This window comes from Alnus glutinosa, chromosome 11 (genome assembly GCF_958979055.1).
Source record: "Alnus glutinosa chromosome 11, dhAlnGlut1.1, whole genome shotgun sequence".
In the NCBI taxonomy this organism is placed as follows: domain Eukaryota; kingdom Viridiplantae; phylum Streptophyta; class Magnoliopsida; order Fagales; family Betulaceae; genus Alnus; species Alnus glutinosa.
In genome coordinates, this window is record NC_084896.1 from 1,993,019 (window position 1) to 2,009,005 (window position 15,987).

At 35.2% G+C, this 15,987-nt stretch overlaps 1 protein-coding gene and 1 pseudogene across 2 annotated transcripts; one reads left to right on the forward strand and one right to left on the reverse strand.

Moving 5' to 3' along the window:
* Positions 1 to 759: 759 nt before the first annotated feature.
* On the reverse strand, positions 760 to 13,234 carry LOC133880966 (protein DETOXIFICATION 46, chloroplastic-like; annotated as a pseudogene).
* Positions 7,196 to 11,692, forward strand: LOC133880965 (G-type lectin S-receptor-like serine/threonine-protein kinase At4g27290). Of its 2 annotated transcripts, XM_062319935.1 has the most exons (7): positions 7,196 to 8,589; positions 8,669 to 8,770; positions 10,067 to 10,278; positions 10,390 to 10,600; positions 10,696 to 10,933; positions 11,030 to 11,177; positions 11,286 to 11,692. In XM_062319935.1, the coding sequence occupies exons 1-7, from the start codon at positions 7,272 to 7,274 to the stop codon at positions 11,592 to 11,594; spliced, it is 2,538 nt and encodes an 845-aa protein (XP_062175919.1). In that variant the 5' UTR covers positions 7,196 to 7,271; the 3' UTR covers positions 11,595 to 11,692. The 2 variants fall into 2 exon arrangements, with proteins under 2 accessions (XP_062175919.1, XP_062175920.1); XM_062319936.1 differs by lacking the exon at positions 11,286 to 11,692 and having other exon boundaries at positions 10,696 to 10,937; positions 11,030 to 11,136.
* Positions 13,235 to 15,987: the final 2,753 nt, after the last annotated feature.

A 15,987-nucleotide genomic window follows, 5' to 3' on the forward strand; every position in this document is an offset into this window, starting at 1 on the left:
CTCCCTCTCAGTCTCAGTTTCGGTCTCTCTCTCTCTCTCTCTCAACGTGTGTGTGTGTGAAGAAGAGAGAAGAAAATATGAAAGGGGAATGAAGAGGGCGTGCGTGTGTGATGAGAAGAAGGGAGGAATGGAAGAAGAAACGAAAAGAAAAGAAAGGGAATGGGGGGGCTATGCGTGAACCAAGGGAGAAGGGGAAGAAAGAAAGAAAAAGAAGAAAGAAAAGAAAGAGGAAAAAGGGGGAAAGAGAGAGTGAGTGTCCCATTGTGGATGGTTAAGAGAAGATAACATCTTCTCCTAACCAATCCAATGGTGACATGCGGCAAAGTGAGATTTTTCTATTTTTAAAGCCCCAACTTTTATTAAATTACTGCAAGACCCCTACTTTATTAAGACTATCTTTTAACAATTAATTTATAACCCCACATTTAATTTAACTACATTCAACTAATACAATTAATTATTTATTACTCTAGGACTCATTATTATTATTCATTATTCATTTTAAACTCATTTTATTTTCATAATATAAATATTATAACTACTAGTCCCATCTTATTAATAAATATAATTTATTAATTGTTAAATTTTCTATTTATTTTCTTGGTCTTTACAAGCGAAGTACCACAGATGATACAAAATGAAACAGAGGTAGAATTAAAACTCAGGGAGCAAAAAAGTATTTAACCCTAAGATTTAAGATAAAACATGATTGTAACAACAACTGATGCAGTATCAGAAAATTACCATCACTAACCTTTTCCAAATTTCAACGGGATCCATATATTAACTCCGGCATAAATGATTGTGCGGTCTGAGATAGAGGTTCACCCCATACTGTACACATCAAGAACGTTTGAACCACGACCTAGAGTAAAAAGCAAGTTGTTAATGCAAATGGTCATTGGTTTTGTCAAAGATGGAGGAAGATAATAACAAAAATTACAAGTGTAACTAACCTGATGAGCGGCCATGGTGTGTGTGCCCACAGATGTGGCAAAATATGCAAGGAGGGAAAAGAAAGCCACCTGAAGCATCAAAGTATCTCAGAAAAAATAGAGATATCACATTAGACCAAATACCGCTACAGCGTTGAGTAATACTATAGTCTAACCTTTGACATCATTGTTACAAACACTAGAGCAGCAAGCCCAACTACTGTTAAAAGTTCATGAGGTGATGGAACAGAGATAGCAAAAGTGTTGTATCCTTTCTTGTTCAGAGTTTCAATCATCATATAACCTGCAATAACCTAGAAAAAATGCTGGTGAGTGGCAATGGAAAAAGAAATAGGTGTATATTTGCTTGGCTTAATTGAGAATGCATCAATAAGAGCATATTATAAATTATATTCAGCCTGAAAGAAATCAATATTGAAGTTTTTAGTCAGCGCACCTGAGAAACCATTGTAGCCCATGCTGCACCAGCAATACCATAGCCTAAGAAGCTGCAAAGGACTATATCACCAATGGCATTTACAACAATGGCAACCGCCAAAGCCTTTAAAGGTCCCCAAGAATCTTTCATGCCAAGACTGGGAAATGGAAGAACATATCAGATACAAGCTTAATGAAGTAACAAATGTTTCAATTTAATTAAACATGCCAATATCTCATTTGAGATGGGCAATTAAAATTGTATCCTAGTCAAACACCAAGCCCAATATCTTATAAACACAAAGGGAATATATCTTATTGCAGTCAGAAAAAATTGTATGGAAAAGGATGCAAGCAGCACCAACATGGCATTGCAGATTTAACAAAATTTGTCCAGTACAGCTCCTAGCTAACGAGTATATGCATTAGCAGGTCAAAAACAAGTATGAACAACCATACTAAGGCAATGTAAGCTTATTCAGTAGATGATGCATGGGAAGAGATATGGTTCATCAGCAGCACCTTGCACTTTGAGAAACCCATCAAATGAGAATTGCAGGTATTAGACCAGATATATCTTTATCTCCGGATAAAGATAAATCTAACAATAAGTAGTTCTATTATGTTTCTACTACTACAAGTTGTATAGTTCTCTTATGTTTCTACTACTATAAGTTATATAGTTTAGGTCTCTTATCTAAAGATTGTACAGTCCTATTAAAGGACTTCTCTATGGTTTCAGAATACATTTGTACAGTCCTATCCAAGGACTAACTCTCTTCTTATAAATATAGTGTCTGACCTACGGTTGAAGGAGGCAGAATTATCCAATAAATCTCCAAATTCTACATGGTATCAGAGCCATCTCAAGACTAACGTCCATGGCAATTTCATTTGAAACCGAATCCTCCACCCAAACCTCATCCCCTCGTTCGTCCCATACCCCTTCCGCAACCCCCATCCCTCTTCAGAATATTCATCACCATATCTCAGAAAAACTCAACCAAGACAACTACATCCTATGGCACTTTCTGATGGTTCCATTCCTAGAGGGCCAAAATCTCTTCGGTTATGTCGATGGAACACATCCACGACCTCCTCAGCTTGTTCCAGACTCAACATCCGGCCTCCTTGTTGCAAATCCAGCCTCTCAACTCTGGTATCATCAAGACAAAATGATCTTTAGCGCCATCATCTCCACTCTCTCAGTTGAAGCTCTACCCCATGTCATTGGTCTTACCACTTCTCGGGAGGTATGGCTAACTTTAGAATCTCTTTTCTCTGCTCAATCTCAGTCCCGGATAATGCAACTCAAGCAACAATTGGCTACCTTAAAGAAAGGTGCTCTTGCAATCTCCGCTTATTATCAAAAAGCGCAGGGATTCTCACATCTCTTGGCTGCAGTTGGCAAGCCCATTGAAGCTTCGGAACTTGTCTCCGCTATACTTGCTGGTCTTGGTCCAGAATTTGATTCTCTTGTCACCTCTGTGACCACACGACAAGATTCCATCTCCCTTAATGAACTCTATGGGTTTATGCTCTCTTATGAGATGCGCTTGGAGCAACACAAATCAGCCATTGATTTGAACATCTCCACTGCCAACACTGCTCAACGCCAGAACCAGTCATATTCCCGAAACAACCGTGGTTCCAACCCTGGCCCGCGCACCAACAATTATTCTCGCGGTAGAGGCCGTGGCCATGGCAGAGGACCACCTCAGCAATTCTCTTCATCCGGGAACTCCCCCTCTCAGCGACCAACATGTCAAGTATGCCACAAACAAGGCCACACTGCAGCCACATGCTGGTTCAGTTATGAACCAAGCAACCAGCATGACTCCTCCTCGATGCATGTCAACATGGCCTCAGCAACTCTTGCTCCTGACTCCTCCTGGTATCCGGATACTGGCTCCAATGTTCACCTCACCAATGACCTGTCGAATCTCAACTTGAATGCTGCTGAATACACTGGACCTGACACGATTCAAGTCGGAAATGGCCAAGGTTTGAAAATCTTACATTCTGGTCGTGGTCTATTGCCTACACCTTCACACAATTTTCATTTATATTCACTCTTCCATGTTCCTCAAATCCAAAAGAATCTCATATCTGTAAACCAGTTTGCTCGTGACAATCACGTTTTTATTGAATTTCATCCTAATTTTTTTCTGTGTTAAGGACCTTCACACCCGCCAGCTGCTCCTCCAAGGCCCGAGTAAATCCGGCCTCTATCCATGGCCTTCATCTCATGCTCCTTCGTCCAAGAACTTTGCTGCCTATTTCGGTGAAAAAGTCCCTTTGGACCAATGGCATCTCCGGATGGGTCATCCAGCTTCTCCAGTTATCACTCAAATCATCAAGTCCAATAAACTGCCCGTGACTTCCTCCAAGTTATCTTCTGTTTGTTCATCCTGTCAGCAGGGCAAGAGTCATCGTCTTCACTTTAGTTATAGTCCTTCTATTTCTAGTCATCCTTTGCAATTACTTTTCATTGATGTATGGGGCCCTGCTCCTATCACCTCTGTAAACAATAATCGTTTCTATCTAAGTATTGTGGATGATTTTAGTAAATATACTTGGTTCTATCCTCTCAAATTAAAATCTGATGTTTGTGCTATTTTTCTCCGCTTTAAGCAACTTGTTGAAACATATTTTGGTACCAAAATTATCTCCATTCAAAGTGACAATGGAGGTGAATTTCGTCCTCTTCAAACCTCTCTAACTAACATGGGAGTGTCCTATCGTCTTAGTTGTCCACATACACATCATCAAATGGGGTCTGTTGAAAGAAAACATCGCCATATTGTCGAAACTAGTGCAGAAAATTGCTTAAAAAATAGCGTAAATTTTTTAATAATGGAAGCCCGACGACTGATTCGTATATCAAAGAAAAGAAATGTTGTCTTAGTTCACTCATAATTTTTAGTTTCTTTACCAATAACACCATCCACATAGAATTTATAAGTTTTTGCAGAATCTAAGTATAATTGATCTTCCATGTACCATCCACGTACATTAGTTAAAAACTAGCTTGTAACTCGCTCGCTATGCACGGGTTATAAACACATCTTTTTTCACACTTATGCCTCCAAGCTATCATATTTAACACATAACTTCCTCCAATTTCCACTAAGATGCAAAAATCCATTTTAGGGCGTTAAAATGAATAAAATTTGTTGCACGTGCCATACACGTACATATTTTGGACTTGAAATGCTCAAATTGCCCTAAACTATCATTTGCAAAGCCAAAAAAAAAAAAAAAAAAAAAAAAAAAAAAAAAAAAAAAAAAAGAAAAAGAAAGAAAAAAAAAAAAGAAAAAGAAAAAGAAAAAACCCTTCAAACTACTACTTTAAGACTTTGGTCTCTCAAACTACAATTTCGTTGCGATTTGTAGGGGTGAAAATGCGATTACGGTTAACAATTATTGCATATAACTAATAAGTTATTCTATTTTATAACCGCAACTGCCATCGCCTTAGATGGTTAGCAGTTATAAAATAACCACAAGTTAACGGTTATTTAAAGCTATAACTGCACGGTATAACCGCTTTTAAAAATGTAGGGCCTATTTTTGGGTATTGAATCTTCATTGGACCTCTTTCTTTGGCTTATTTTAGATGTTTTTGAGCTTTTTTTTTTTTTGCCGAATGTATGATGTCATTTAAGACTCCATATGAAACGACGTTATTTTGTGGATATATATTGGGCAAATGTCAAAAAAAAAAAAAAAAAATCACAAAAAACCACCCACAACAGATACCCTATCGATTCTTTACGAATTGAGAATGTTATAGTTCTACCCAATGTCTAGGGAGCCAAAAGAATTTCCATATTCATTATTTTAATACAAAATATTTTTCTTTATTCTCTCATCTCTCATATTTTTGCCTTTCATCAGGAATTGTGTTGGAATTTTGTGAAAAATGTGAGGGTAGGTGCAAACTTATATTTGTAAAGAAAGAATATTTAATTGATATAATGAAAGATAAGAGAAACTATTGTAAATTGTATTTGGATAAGAAAGTAAAAAGTAATTTTGTTATCTAAATTTTTTTAAAAAAAAAATCAAAAGGAAGTTGTTGCGAATGCTTTAAAGATAGAGACATGATTCCTACACAACACTTACACAATACACTCACATGGGGTGGGATGGGACCACATGGGTCCTGCCCCAAGTGAGTGTGTTCTGTAAGAAGCATTTTGCTTAAAGATATTGAAGAATATTCTGACAATTTGAAATCGTCATAATGTTGACTGTTATGCCAGTCAATAGAGTACGTAGCTTCTGTGAAAAAGAATTGGAGGTGTTCAACCTGGGTTGTGAGTCATGCACTAATAGTGCACAACTAGTGCACAACCCTAATGTGTCTTGGAGTTATGCACTAGTTGAATTTTTATCATTTCCTGTTCAGGCTTGATCGGTGTCATGTAGTCATTCCCAAGATTTTGTTGTTCTGTTTATTAAAGTGTATATATATATATATATATATTAAAAAAGTGTCAAATAGAGATAAATGATAAAGACAAAATTTAAATTCATGACTTTTATTTTAATATTATGTTAAATTATCAATTATCTTAAAGAGAAATGCTAAAGCTGCTTCTTCCAGTATTTTTCTAATGTCTATTTGGAAAGATATAAATGTAATAAAAAAATTAAAAAATTATATCCATATCATTCAGAAAGACATAGATGTAATTTTTTTTATTATATTTATGTCATTCCAAATGGATACCAAAAGAATACTAAAAAGAACTCTAGCATTCTCCTATCTTAAAAGTTTAAGCTAACAAAAATATGTGAATTTAATTATTAACAAATTTTATAATTAATTTACTAACGAAAAATAGCAGTAGCATCTGAGTAATTTCTTAGAGGTCCAAAAGAGATGATCATGTTCAACACGACATCGTCGACACGTTAGTCTTAACGTTGTGCAAAGCGGACGGTATAAATGGTCTCTTCAGCCTTCACATTCATGAGCTTGCATGGCCCACACAAGTCTTTGATCCTTGGCAATGGCATCTTTCGTGCCAATGAGTCAATGACAATAACGCGACAATGTGGAAACTATGAAATAAGCTGCTTCGATTTAATTTCCAATAATCTTATCAATCCCAACCTTTTCACCTGGCAGCCTTGTTTCGGTGGGATGGTCAAAATCTCTTAAAATATATGAAAAATGCATACTTACATCTACTTAATTTTAACATCCTAACATAACAGGTGGTATTTAGTTTGTTTTGGCAAATAGTTGTAATTGTGGAATATTTATTTGAATAGTAGTAAAAAGTGATTGATGAAATATAAAATATAAAAAAGTTTGAAATTGTTTTATAGAAATTAAAAAAGTTTATTTTGTAGTAAATTTTTTTATTTGGATAATAATAAAAAATTATTAATCTGATATAAAAAGAAAAAAAAATAAAAAATATTTTTTATTTGACTTTTTTAAAATAGTAAAAAAAAAATAGAAGAGGAGCTAGAATTGTTTGTCAAACAATTACATTATTATTTTGAAATTTGTTTTGTTTTGAAATTTGAACGTAAAAAAAGACAACTGGTATGTTTTAGACCTTTGGATGCAACCAACGGCTACGATTTTGAAGCTTCCAGTTTTCTTGCCTGCGTTCCTTCTTGCGAAGCTTCAAAAGTCAAAGGCAAGCCAATCAGAGAGCCCATCTTGGTCCAAAATGGCTGCCGCCATTTTCTACAATTTTTATGGGTACACTCCTGGAACCCTCCGTATTTTTTTTTTTATTTTTTTTCTTTCTTCTTGTTTGTTGCTCCTTCCTCTTCTTCCTGCATGTATTGCTCAGAAAAAATAGAAAAGAAAAAAAGAAAGACCAAGTTTTCTGTAACTACTCACTGCTATACTGCAAGTTATAGAGAGGCATGGGTAGCATGACGAGTAAGCCATGGCTCTTATTTGTTCTGCTTCTAATCCTCTCTTGTTACACAGCATGCTTCTCCGTAGCTGGTAATACCCTTTCGGCAGGTCAGTCTCTTTCAGAGAGCGACACCTTACTATCTCAAGGTAGCAAGTTTGAGCTTGGTTTCTTCTCACCAGGCAGTTCATCAAAAATCTACCTGTGCATATGGTATAAAAAGTTTGATGTGAAGGACATTGTTTGGGTAGCAAATAGAGAAAACCCTTTGTCTAACCCATCATCCTTAAGACTTGACCTCTCAGAAGATGGCAATCTACTCCTGTTTGGGAGTTCCTCCAACATCCCATTTTGGTTGACAAATTTGACATTTCCCGGGTCAAATTTAACTGAAGCAGTACTTCGTGATGATGGGAATTTTGTTTTGAGAGATAGGTCGAACCCGTCTACTATATTTTGGGAAAGTTTCGACCATCCAACCGATACATGGTTGCCAGGTGCAAAGCTTGGGGTTGATAAGGTTACTGGAAAACCACAGCAGCTCATTTCATGGAAAAATAAAGAAGATCCAGCACCTGGTGTGTTCTCGTTCGGGTTAGACCCAAATGGAAGCAATCAATATTTCTTAGAGTGGAACAGATCCCAAATCTATTGGAGTTCTGGAGTTTGGAATGGAAAAACTCACGCCTTTGCCTTTGTTCCTGAGATGAAAGCGAATGATATCTTCGACTTCAGTTTTGTGTCAAATGAAAATGGAAGATATTTTACTTATTCTCTTTCTGATCCTTCTATCCTTGCTAAATTTGTGATGATGCCTACAGGACATATCCAGCAATTGTCGTGGATGTCTGGCCCTTGGCAATGGAATTTATTTTGGTCTCAACCGAAGGACCAATCTGATGTCTATGGTTTGTGTGGTGCATTTGGCGTGTATCGTGAGAATTTTTCGAGCCCCTGTGAATGTCTAAAAGGTTTTGAACCATTTTCAACGAACTACACCAGTCTAAATGATTGGTCAGGTGGCTGTGTGAGGAAATCCCCTTTGCAATGTGAAAATAATACGTATGCTAATGGCAAAAAAGATTGGTTCATGAAGATACCAATCCTGAGATTGCCTGACAATTCGAAAGCATCAACGAGTGCTACGAATTGTGAAGTGGCTTGCATGAATAACTGTTATTGCACAGCTTATGCTTATAATAGCAGCGGGTACTGTGTAATATGGGAAGCAGCTCTTTTGAACGTACAGCAACTCTCAGATGGTGGGGAGATTGGAAACAATATCTATCTCAGACTTGCTGCAGATGAGCGTCAAAGTACCAAAGGTGAAAAATTTACACAAATTTATGTCACCTTTCTCTCTGTTATGGTTGAGCTAATAGTGATTCTTGTCATCATAATCAGGCAAAAAATGGAAAGTATGGGTAGCTGTGCTAATTCCAACAACAGGGCTTATCTTATGTCTCTTCATTTGTTTTTCAATCAAAGGAAAGCTCAAACGCATAGGTAAGTGTAAACGTTCCATCCGTACATATAAATCGATCAATTTAAAAAATTACAAGGAAGTCTACCTTAATCTAAGACAATAAAATTGTGACAAGACGTCCTTGTTCTTAGGAACATCAATGAAAAGCTGTTATCATCATTAGTTGGCGAAGATAGTGTGTTTCAGGCTCCTGTTTGTGGAGGTCCTCCTACCAATTTCATCATGTCTCTATTAAAGAGTTTAATTTGCAGTTATTTGGTCATTTCACTAGAATCGGAATGAATTACTATATTATTAGTACTTATTTGCAGAAATGACTAAATAAACTTATAAGTTACCTTTGGAAATGACTAATTAGTTACCTTTGGAAATTGGCATTGGTCAATGGTTGAACTTTAGTGATAGGGCCGGCTCAATATATTTTGAGGCTTAAAATGACAAATTTAAGTGCGGTGTTTTTTTTTAAAAAAAAAATTAATTAGATAATATTTTATTTTAATATTAATATTTTTATTTTTATTTAAAAATTGTATTATATTCTTATTTTTATTTATGTAAGTGAGGCTATTTTTTTTTTCTTTTTCTTTTTATCACTGATCAGCTATGGTCCTATGAAATGATTTTAATGCCTTGAATAGTGAGTTGGAAAATAATTAATGAAATTGTAAAAGAAGAGAATAATTCAAATTTGAATAAGACTTGAATACGGAAATGGGAAGAAAAAAAGATGGAAACTTATAAAGAAATGAGTTTATAACTGAATAAAATATTTTTTAAAAACTTTCTATCTTCTTAGCATTTAATTTTGTTCCCATTCTATTTTGAACGCAGGACTTAATTGTGTAGCATAATTTCTATCTTTTTAACATTTGGAATAATTATATATTATTAGCATTGATTAATGTTAAAGCTGTTCAATGCTCATTACAATCCCAAGAATAGAATGTTTTAAGTTGGAGAACTAGTTTTATTTGAGAATGTCTTTAATATTATTTTATTATCTTATTTAATACTATCAATTGTTTGAGACTTATTTCAAGAATGGAATGTTGAAGAGTTAAGTTTTTAGGAAAATTTAATGATATTAATGCCTTTTTAATTACTTATTACTATAATTAGGAGCCTTAATTAAAGAATATTGATTATAATTAAGCCTTTAAATATTCTTTTTATAAAAAAATATTTATTAATATTCATTAATTGGGGGCCTTAGGTGACCGCTTAATTTTCTATAGGGTAGAGCTGGCCTGTTTGGTGAACCTAATGATGTCACCTCACTGGATTTCCATTTATAGTGACCAATTCTTATCAAACAGGAGAGAAGGCTTCAAACAATAATATACTATTATTTGATTTCGATACTGAGCTCGATGCAATCAATGAAGAAATGAATACCAACAATAATATGAAGAAAAGAGAGAAGGATTTTGAGTTACCACTATTTAGTTATGAAAGCGTATCAATTGCAACTAATAATTTTTTAGTTGTAAATAAGCTTGGAGAAGGAGGTTATGGACCTGTTTACAAGGTACGTAACATTTTTCTGATGAATGTGCTTTGACCACTATCGAGAAAACCAGCATTAGTAGTAAATCTTTATGAAAGTTTAAAGAGCTTTAATTTTGGTTCTCCTTCATAGGGGAAATTACTCAAAGGGCAGGAAATTGCAGTGAAGATGCTTTCAAAAAGATCTGGACAGGGAATTGAGGAGTTCAGAAATGAGACAATATTAATTGCAAAACTTCAGCATAGAAATCTTGTCAGAATCTTAGGTTGTTGTATCGAGCGAGATGAAAAAATATTAATATATGAGTACATGCCCAATCAAAGTTTGGACGTCTACCTTTTTGGTGAGTGCATGTTTATGTACATATGTGCTTTTATTTAAATCTCATGTGTTTCTAGGTTCTTAAGGACTAATTTCCTTGTTGTACTATTTAAACAGATCCAATCAGGAAAAAGATGTTAGCTTGGGAGACACGTGTACACATTATTGAGGGGATTGCTCAAGGGCTTCTTTATCTTCATCAATATTCAAGGTTACGAATCATACATAGAGATCTAAAACCGAGTAACATTCTCTTGGACAGTGAAATGAATCCAAAAATATCAGATTTTGGCATGGCTCGAATAGTTGGAGGTAATGAAACAGAAGCAAACACAAACCGAATTGTTGGAACTTAGTAAGTATGCAACTTGTTTTACATATGATATTTGCAACTGCCAGTTAAATTCTTTTAGCAAGCTACTAAAAGAAGTGTGCTAATTTTGGAATCCAGTGGATACATGTCTCCAGAATATGCTATAGATGGTTTATACTCGATAAAGTCCGATGTGTTTAGCTTTGGAGTATTGCTCTTAGAGATTTTAAGTGGCAGAAAGAATACTGGCTTCTATAACAGTAGTTCACTCAATCTTCTTAGATATGTGAGTATCTTTTATATTCTCTCAATTTCTTTATGTTTTACCTTTGTCTTATAAATTGAAATGCTCTTATTATTAGAAAAAACTTACATTCATTTGATATGATACTAGGCTTGGGAGTTGTGGATATATGATCTAAGCTTGGAGTTGATGGATCTAACAATAGGTTATCCTTCTTCCAGCCCTATTATGTTGAGATTCATTAACATTGGCCTTCTTTGTGTCCAAGAAAGCCCGATTGATCGACCTACCATGCCTGATGTAGTCTCAATGATTAGCAATGAACATGCACCTCTACCTAAACCCAAGCAACCAGCGTTTACCACAGGCAGGAACATGATGGACACAAATCCAACAATTGACATTGCAGGAAATTGTTCAAATAATAGTGTAACTATTTCAACAACGGAAGCCCGATGACTGTCTCCTATATCAAAGAAAATAAATGTTGTACAACCAACCTTTTTATTCGATTTGTATGCATGTTGATTTATATATGCTACATGTCACTAAATACTGTCTTGATTCACTCATATCTTAGAACCAATCTTCTTGAAGATTTTGAACCATATCTCTAAATTATGCGATATACATAACTGCAATGATGTGAATTTCTACAAAAAGTATATTCACAACTAGCTATATCATATATGTAAATTATGTGTCTGCACAAAAGGAATGACTCGAAATATTCTAAGTATATATCAAAACACACTGAAGATTCAGAGAGAAAATGTACCTGAACATATGTGTTTGCTGCAGGTACAACATGTGCATTCATTGGTCCAGTAAAAGCTGAAAAGGCGAAGTAGTATATTCATCAGTCATTGGAGTGTGTCTGGAATTCATTTAGTAAAATATACTTCCTATTATCTATTAAGTGGTGAAAAACATAAAACTACTGACTACCCAAAACAATCAAACACCCAGTTTATCAATGGTAGTTTGAGAAATAGCCCAAAGAAGCTCTAAGCCTTATTACCAGTCAGTGCCCATGAACCAAAGAACTTCATAAACAAAAGCATCAAGCAGTCACAGGTGAACCCAATAAAGAGCAAGTTAGATATGTGATGCTGCACTTCATTTTTATCATGTACCAATGCCATACGGTCAAAACAAAAAATGAAAAACCAAAATTGCAGCATAAAATATCGAGGAGCAAAGAGACATTGATTAAAACAAATGATCAAAAGTGAAGTAACACACCCGAAATGCAATAAAGGCCTTCAATTGTTAAAGAAACCAACCTTTCTAGCAAGGGAAGTAGCAACCATATTCGAAGTAGCAATCGAAAGGAACATGAACACATAACTCAAATTATCGCACATAACCGTTGCCGGGCCTGTCAGTCCAAATTCACAATCAAATTAAAGCATAACTCAACTCAGCAATTAAAGTAACTAAAGTGAGTAAGTTTGAGCCGAAGTTCCTCTTTTTTCTCCAGCGAGAATTGTAAAATTAGAAACTTTTCCTGCCTTTTCTCAGCAACCAAGCAGAGAACTAACTCTAAACAACAACAAATTCAAAGGAGAACAGAGTACCTAAAGCAGCGAGCTCAATGGAGCTACCCTGACCGATCACCACGGTGTCAATCAGACTCATCAAGGGCCCGCAAATCCAGAGCCCCATGGCGGGCCCAGTGAACTTCACAATCTCCTTCATCTGATTCCATATACTCTGTCTCTCTTCACTCCCCGATTCCTTTCCCTCCACAACCCCCAATACCTTTTCCGAAACCGAAACGATACCGCCATCATTTTCACCCGAGATTTCGGGGTCATTGTCGATGAGCTCTTCGGCAGGGCTAGTGCAAGCGGTTATTATCCGATTTCGACGACTTTTGGGGGTTGAAGTGAGCGACAAATTAGAAGGGAAAAGAGGGGAGTGAAAGCGAGGGAAAAGAGAGAGTGGTCTTTGAGTGGGGTTTTGGAAAAGAGGGATGTGAGAAGGGCGAGCTATCAGGGTTTGGAATTGCATTTTTTTGCCTTTTCCGTTGGAAATGGAGGCCTGAAAGAAAATTAAAAAGAAGCGGGCAAGACTGAGAAATGAGACGAGGAAGAGAGAATAATCGGTGAGGAGGAGAGTTGGTGGTTTATATCATGGATTTTAACTGAATTTCAAAAAAGAGCTGGACTCAAGCGGCTCTGTTGGTGGCTCTTTGTGATTGTGCGTGTGTGTATTAATTTCCTTTTTTGTTTACCCAACCATGGTTAATTTAACCCACAGAATTAATTTAAAAAAATTTATATGAGTATTTTAAGAATTTTGAGGAATTAACAACAAATTATAACGTAGTACTTTTAAGAGTTATGTCTTAGAAACGTGGATATCCTAGTTTGAAACGTTTGCTAGTTCAGTATTCTTATCTCAAATCAACGTATAATTTGATAAGACATGATACATTAGTATTTCAAGGCATAATTCTTGCACCTTGTTTAAGGTGATCTCCTAACTAGCTTTAAGGTTTTTTTTTTTTTTTTTTTTTTTTAAAAAAAAGTTGTCACGTGAACAAAAGTGATCAAAAGTTATGTCTTAGAGTAACAATGCATCGTATCTCATAATTCAATCCTCTTTTGTGTAATTATTCTTAAATTTTTTCTTCTCTTTTCCTTTAAAGGGGAGACTTATCCAATAAACACATCTTTTTTTTTTTTTTTTTTTTTTCACACTTCTATGCCTCCAAACTATCTTATAAGAGTAATACTACACATCATCCTCTTGTCCATCTTTTATCCTCCCAAAATTGATGTGGCTCTTAAAATCACCATTGGATCAAAATTCAATAATGATCTATCATAAATTCAATGGTGATTTTAAGAGCCACATCAAATTTGGGAGGACAAAAGGAGGACAACGGGATGATGTATAGCATTACTCATCTTATAATATTTCAAAAAGCCGGTCTGGTGATGATTAATCAGGGTGGGAACTAGGTGGCCGGGGGCTATGTTCCTTGATTTTGAAACTTCATTAAAGGCCATCCTGCTTGTGGAACTTCACTTCTACTTGAAATTTGGAAGTAGCCATCCCGTGAAAGAAGACCCAAATTTTGTTTGTGACAATAATTTTAAGATTTAAAAAAATAAAAAAAATAAACAACGTTATAAAAATAAGACAATCATACGTTAGATCAAAATCTGACGTGGTTCAAGAAAGAAAAATATTTGATTTTTATTTTTTATTTATTTTTATATAAGAAATGGACAAATGTACCATTAAATATGTAAAACTAACATATGATCTTACAAATTAAATTGTGAATTTCCAAAAGAAATGGGCAGGAGATGGATGTATAACAACTCTCAGAAAGAGAAATTCACTATCAACCGACAAAACTACTCAAAATCTAATTTTTTAATCACTTGAACCTCACACTTTCCCTCAATACCACACTGAGGTTTCTCTATTGTTATGGAAGAATTGATACTCGCATATCGAGTTGAAAGATGGTGCTAAAATAGCTACGAACCTATCATTAGTAGTGGTGGTTTAATTCAGTGGTGGCAGGGTAATCCCTAAGTGGTTAGGCAAGTAACCAAGTATTAGGGTGAGAATTTGGCTTTTGCAATGAGAATTTTTAAACCTAATTAGTATTAGTCACATTGAGTTCTACTGATATTCTAATGAAATTAGATTCAATCAAATTTGACAGAGCGTCCGTAATTCTTATCGTGGTCACCCACAACTACAATAACTATTCTCTCCTGCCTACCCTTTTGCTTTTTTTTTTTTTTTTAAAAAAAAAAAGGACTAGGAATAGATCGTTAGACGTCGGCTAAAACAAGTCTCCTAAATAGGAGAGGAAAAGCAACACGTCTAATCCAAACCAATCCAAACCAATCCAAACGAGAGAAAAGGAGATGCCCAAGCAACCGGCGTTTACCAAAAACCGGAATATATATGATGGATACAAATTCAACAATTAACACTAGAACAGAAAATTGCTTAAAAAATAGCGTAAATTTTTTTAATAATGGAAGCCCGACGACTGATTCGTATATCAAAGAAAAGAAATGTTGTCTTAGTTCACTCATAATTTTTAGTTTCTTTACCAATAACACCATCCACATAGAATTTATAAGTTTTTGCAGAATCTAAGTATAATTGATCTTCCACGTACCATCCACGTACATTATTTAAAAACTAGCTTATAACCCGCTCGCTATGCACGGGTTATGAACACATCTTTTTTCACACTTATGCCTCCAAACTAGCATATTTAACACATAACCTCCTCCAATTTCCACTAAGATGCAAAAATCCATTTTTGGGCATTAGAATGAATAAAATTTGTTGCACGTGCCATACACGTACATATTTTGGACTTGAAATGCTCAAATTGCCCTAAACTATCATTTGCAAAGCCCAAAAAGAAAAAAAAAAAAAAAAAAAAAACCCTTCAAACTACTACTTTAAGACTTTGGTCTCTCAAACTACAGTTTCGTTGCGATTTGTAGGGATGAAAATGCGGTAACGGTTAGTAATTATTGCATATAACTAATAAGTTATTCTATTTTATAACCGCAACTGCCATCGCCTTAGATGGTTAGCAGTTATAAAATAACCACGAGTTAGCGGTTATTTAAAGCTATAACTGTACGGTATAACCGCTTTTAAATTTGGACATTTAGGGCCTATTTTTGTGTATTGAATCTTCATTGGACCTTTTTCTTTGGCTTATTTTAGATGTTTTTCAGCATTTTTTTTTTTGTTGCCGAATGTATGATATGATTTAAGACCCCATATGAAACGACGTTATTTTGTGGATATATATAGGACAAATGTCAAAAAAAAAAAAAAAAAAAAACCACCC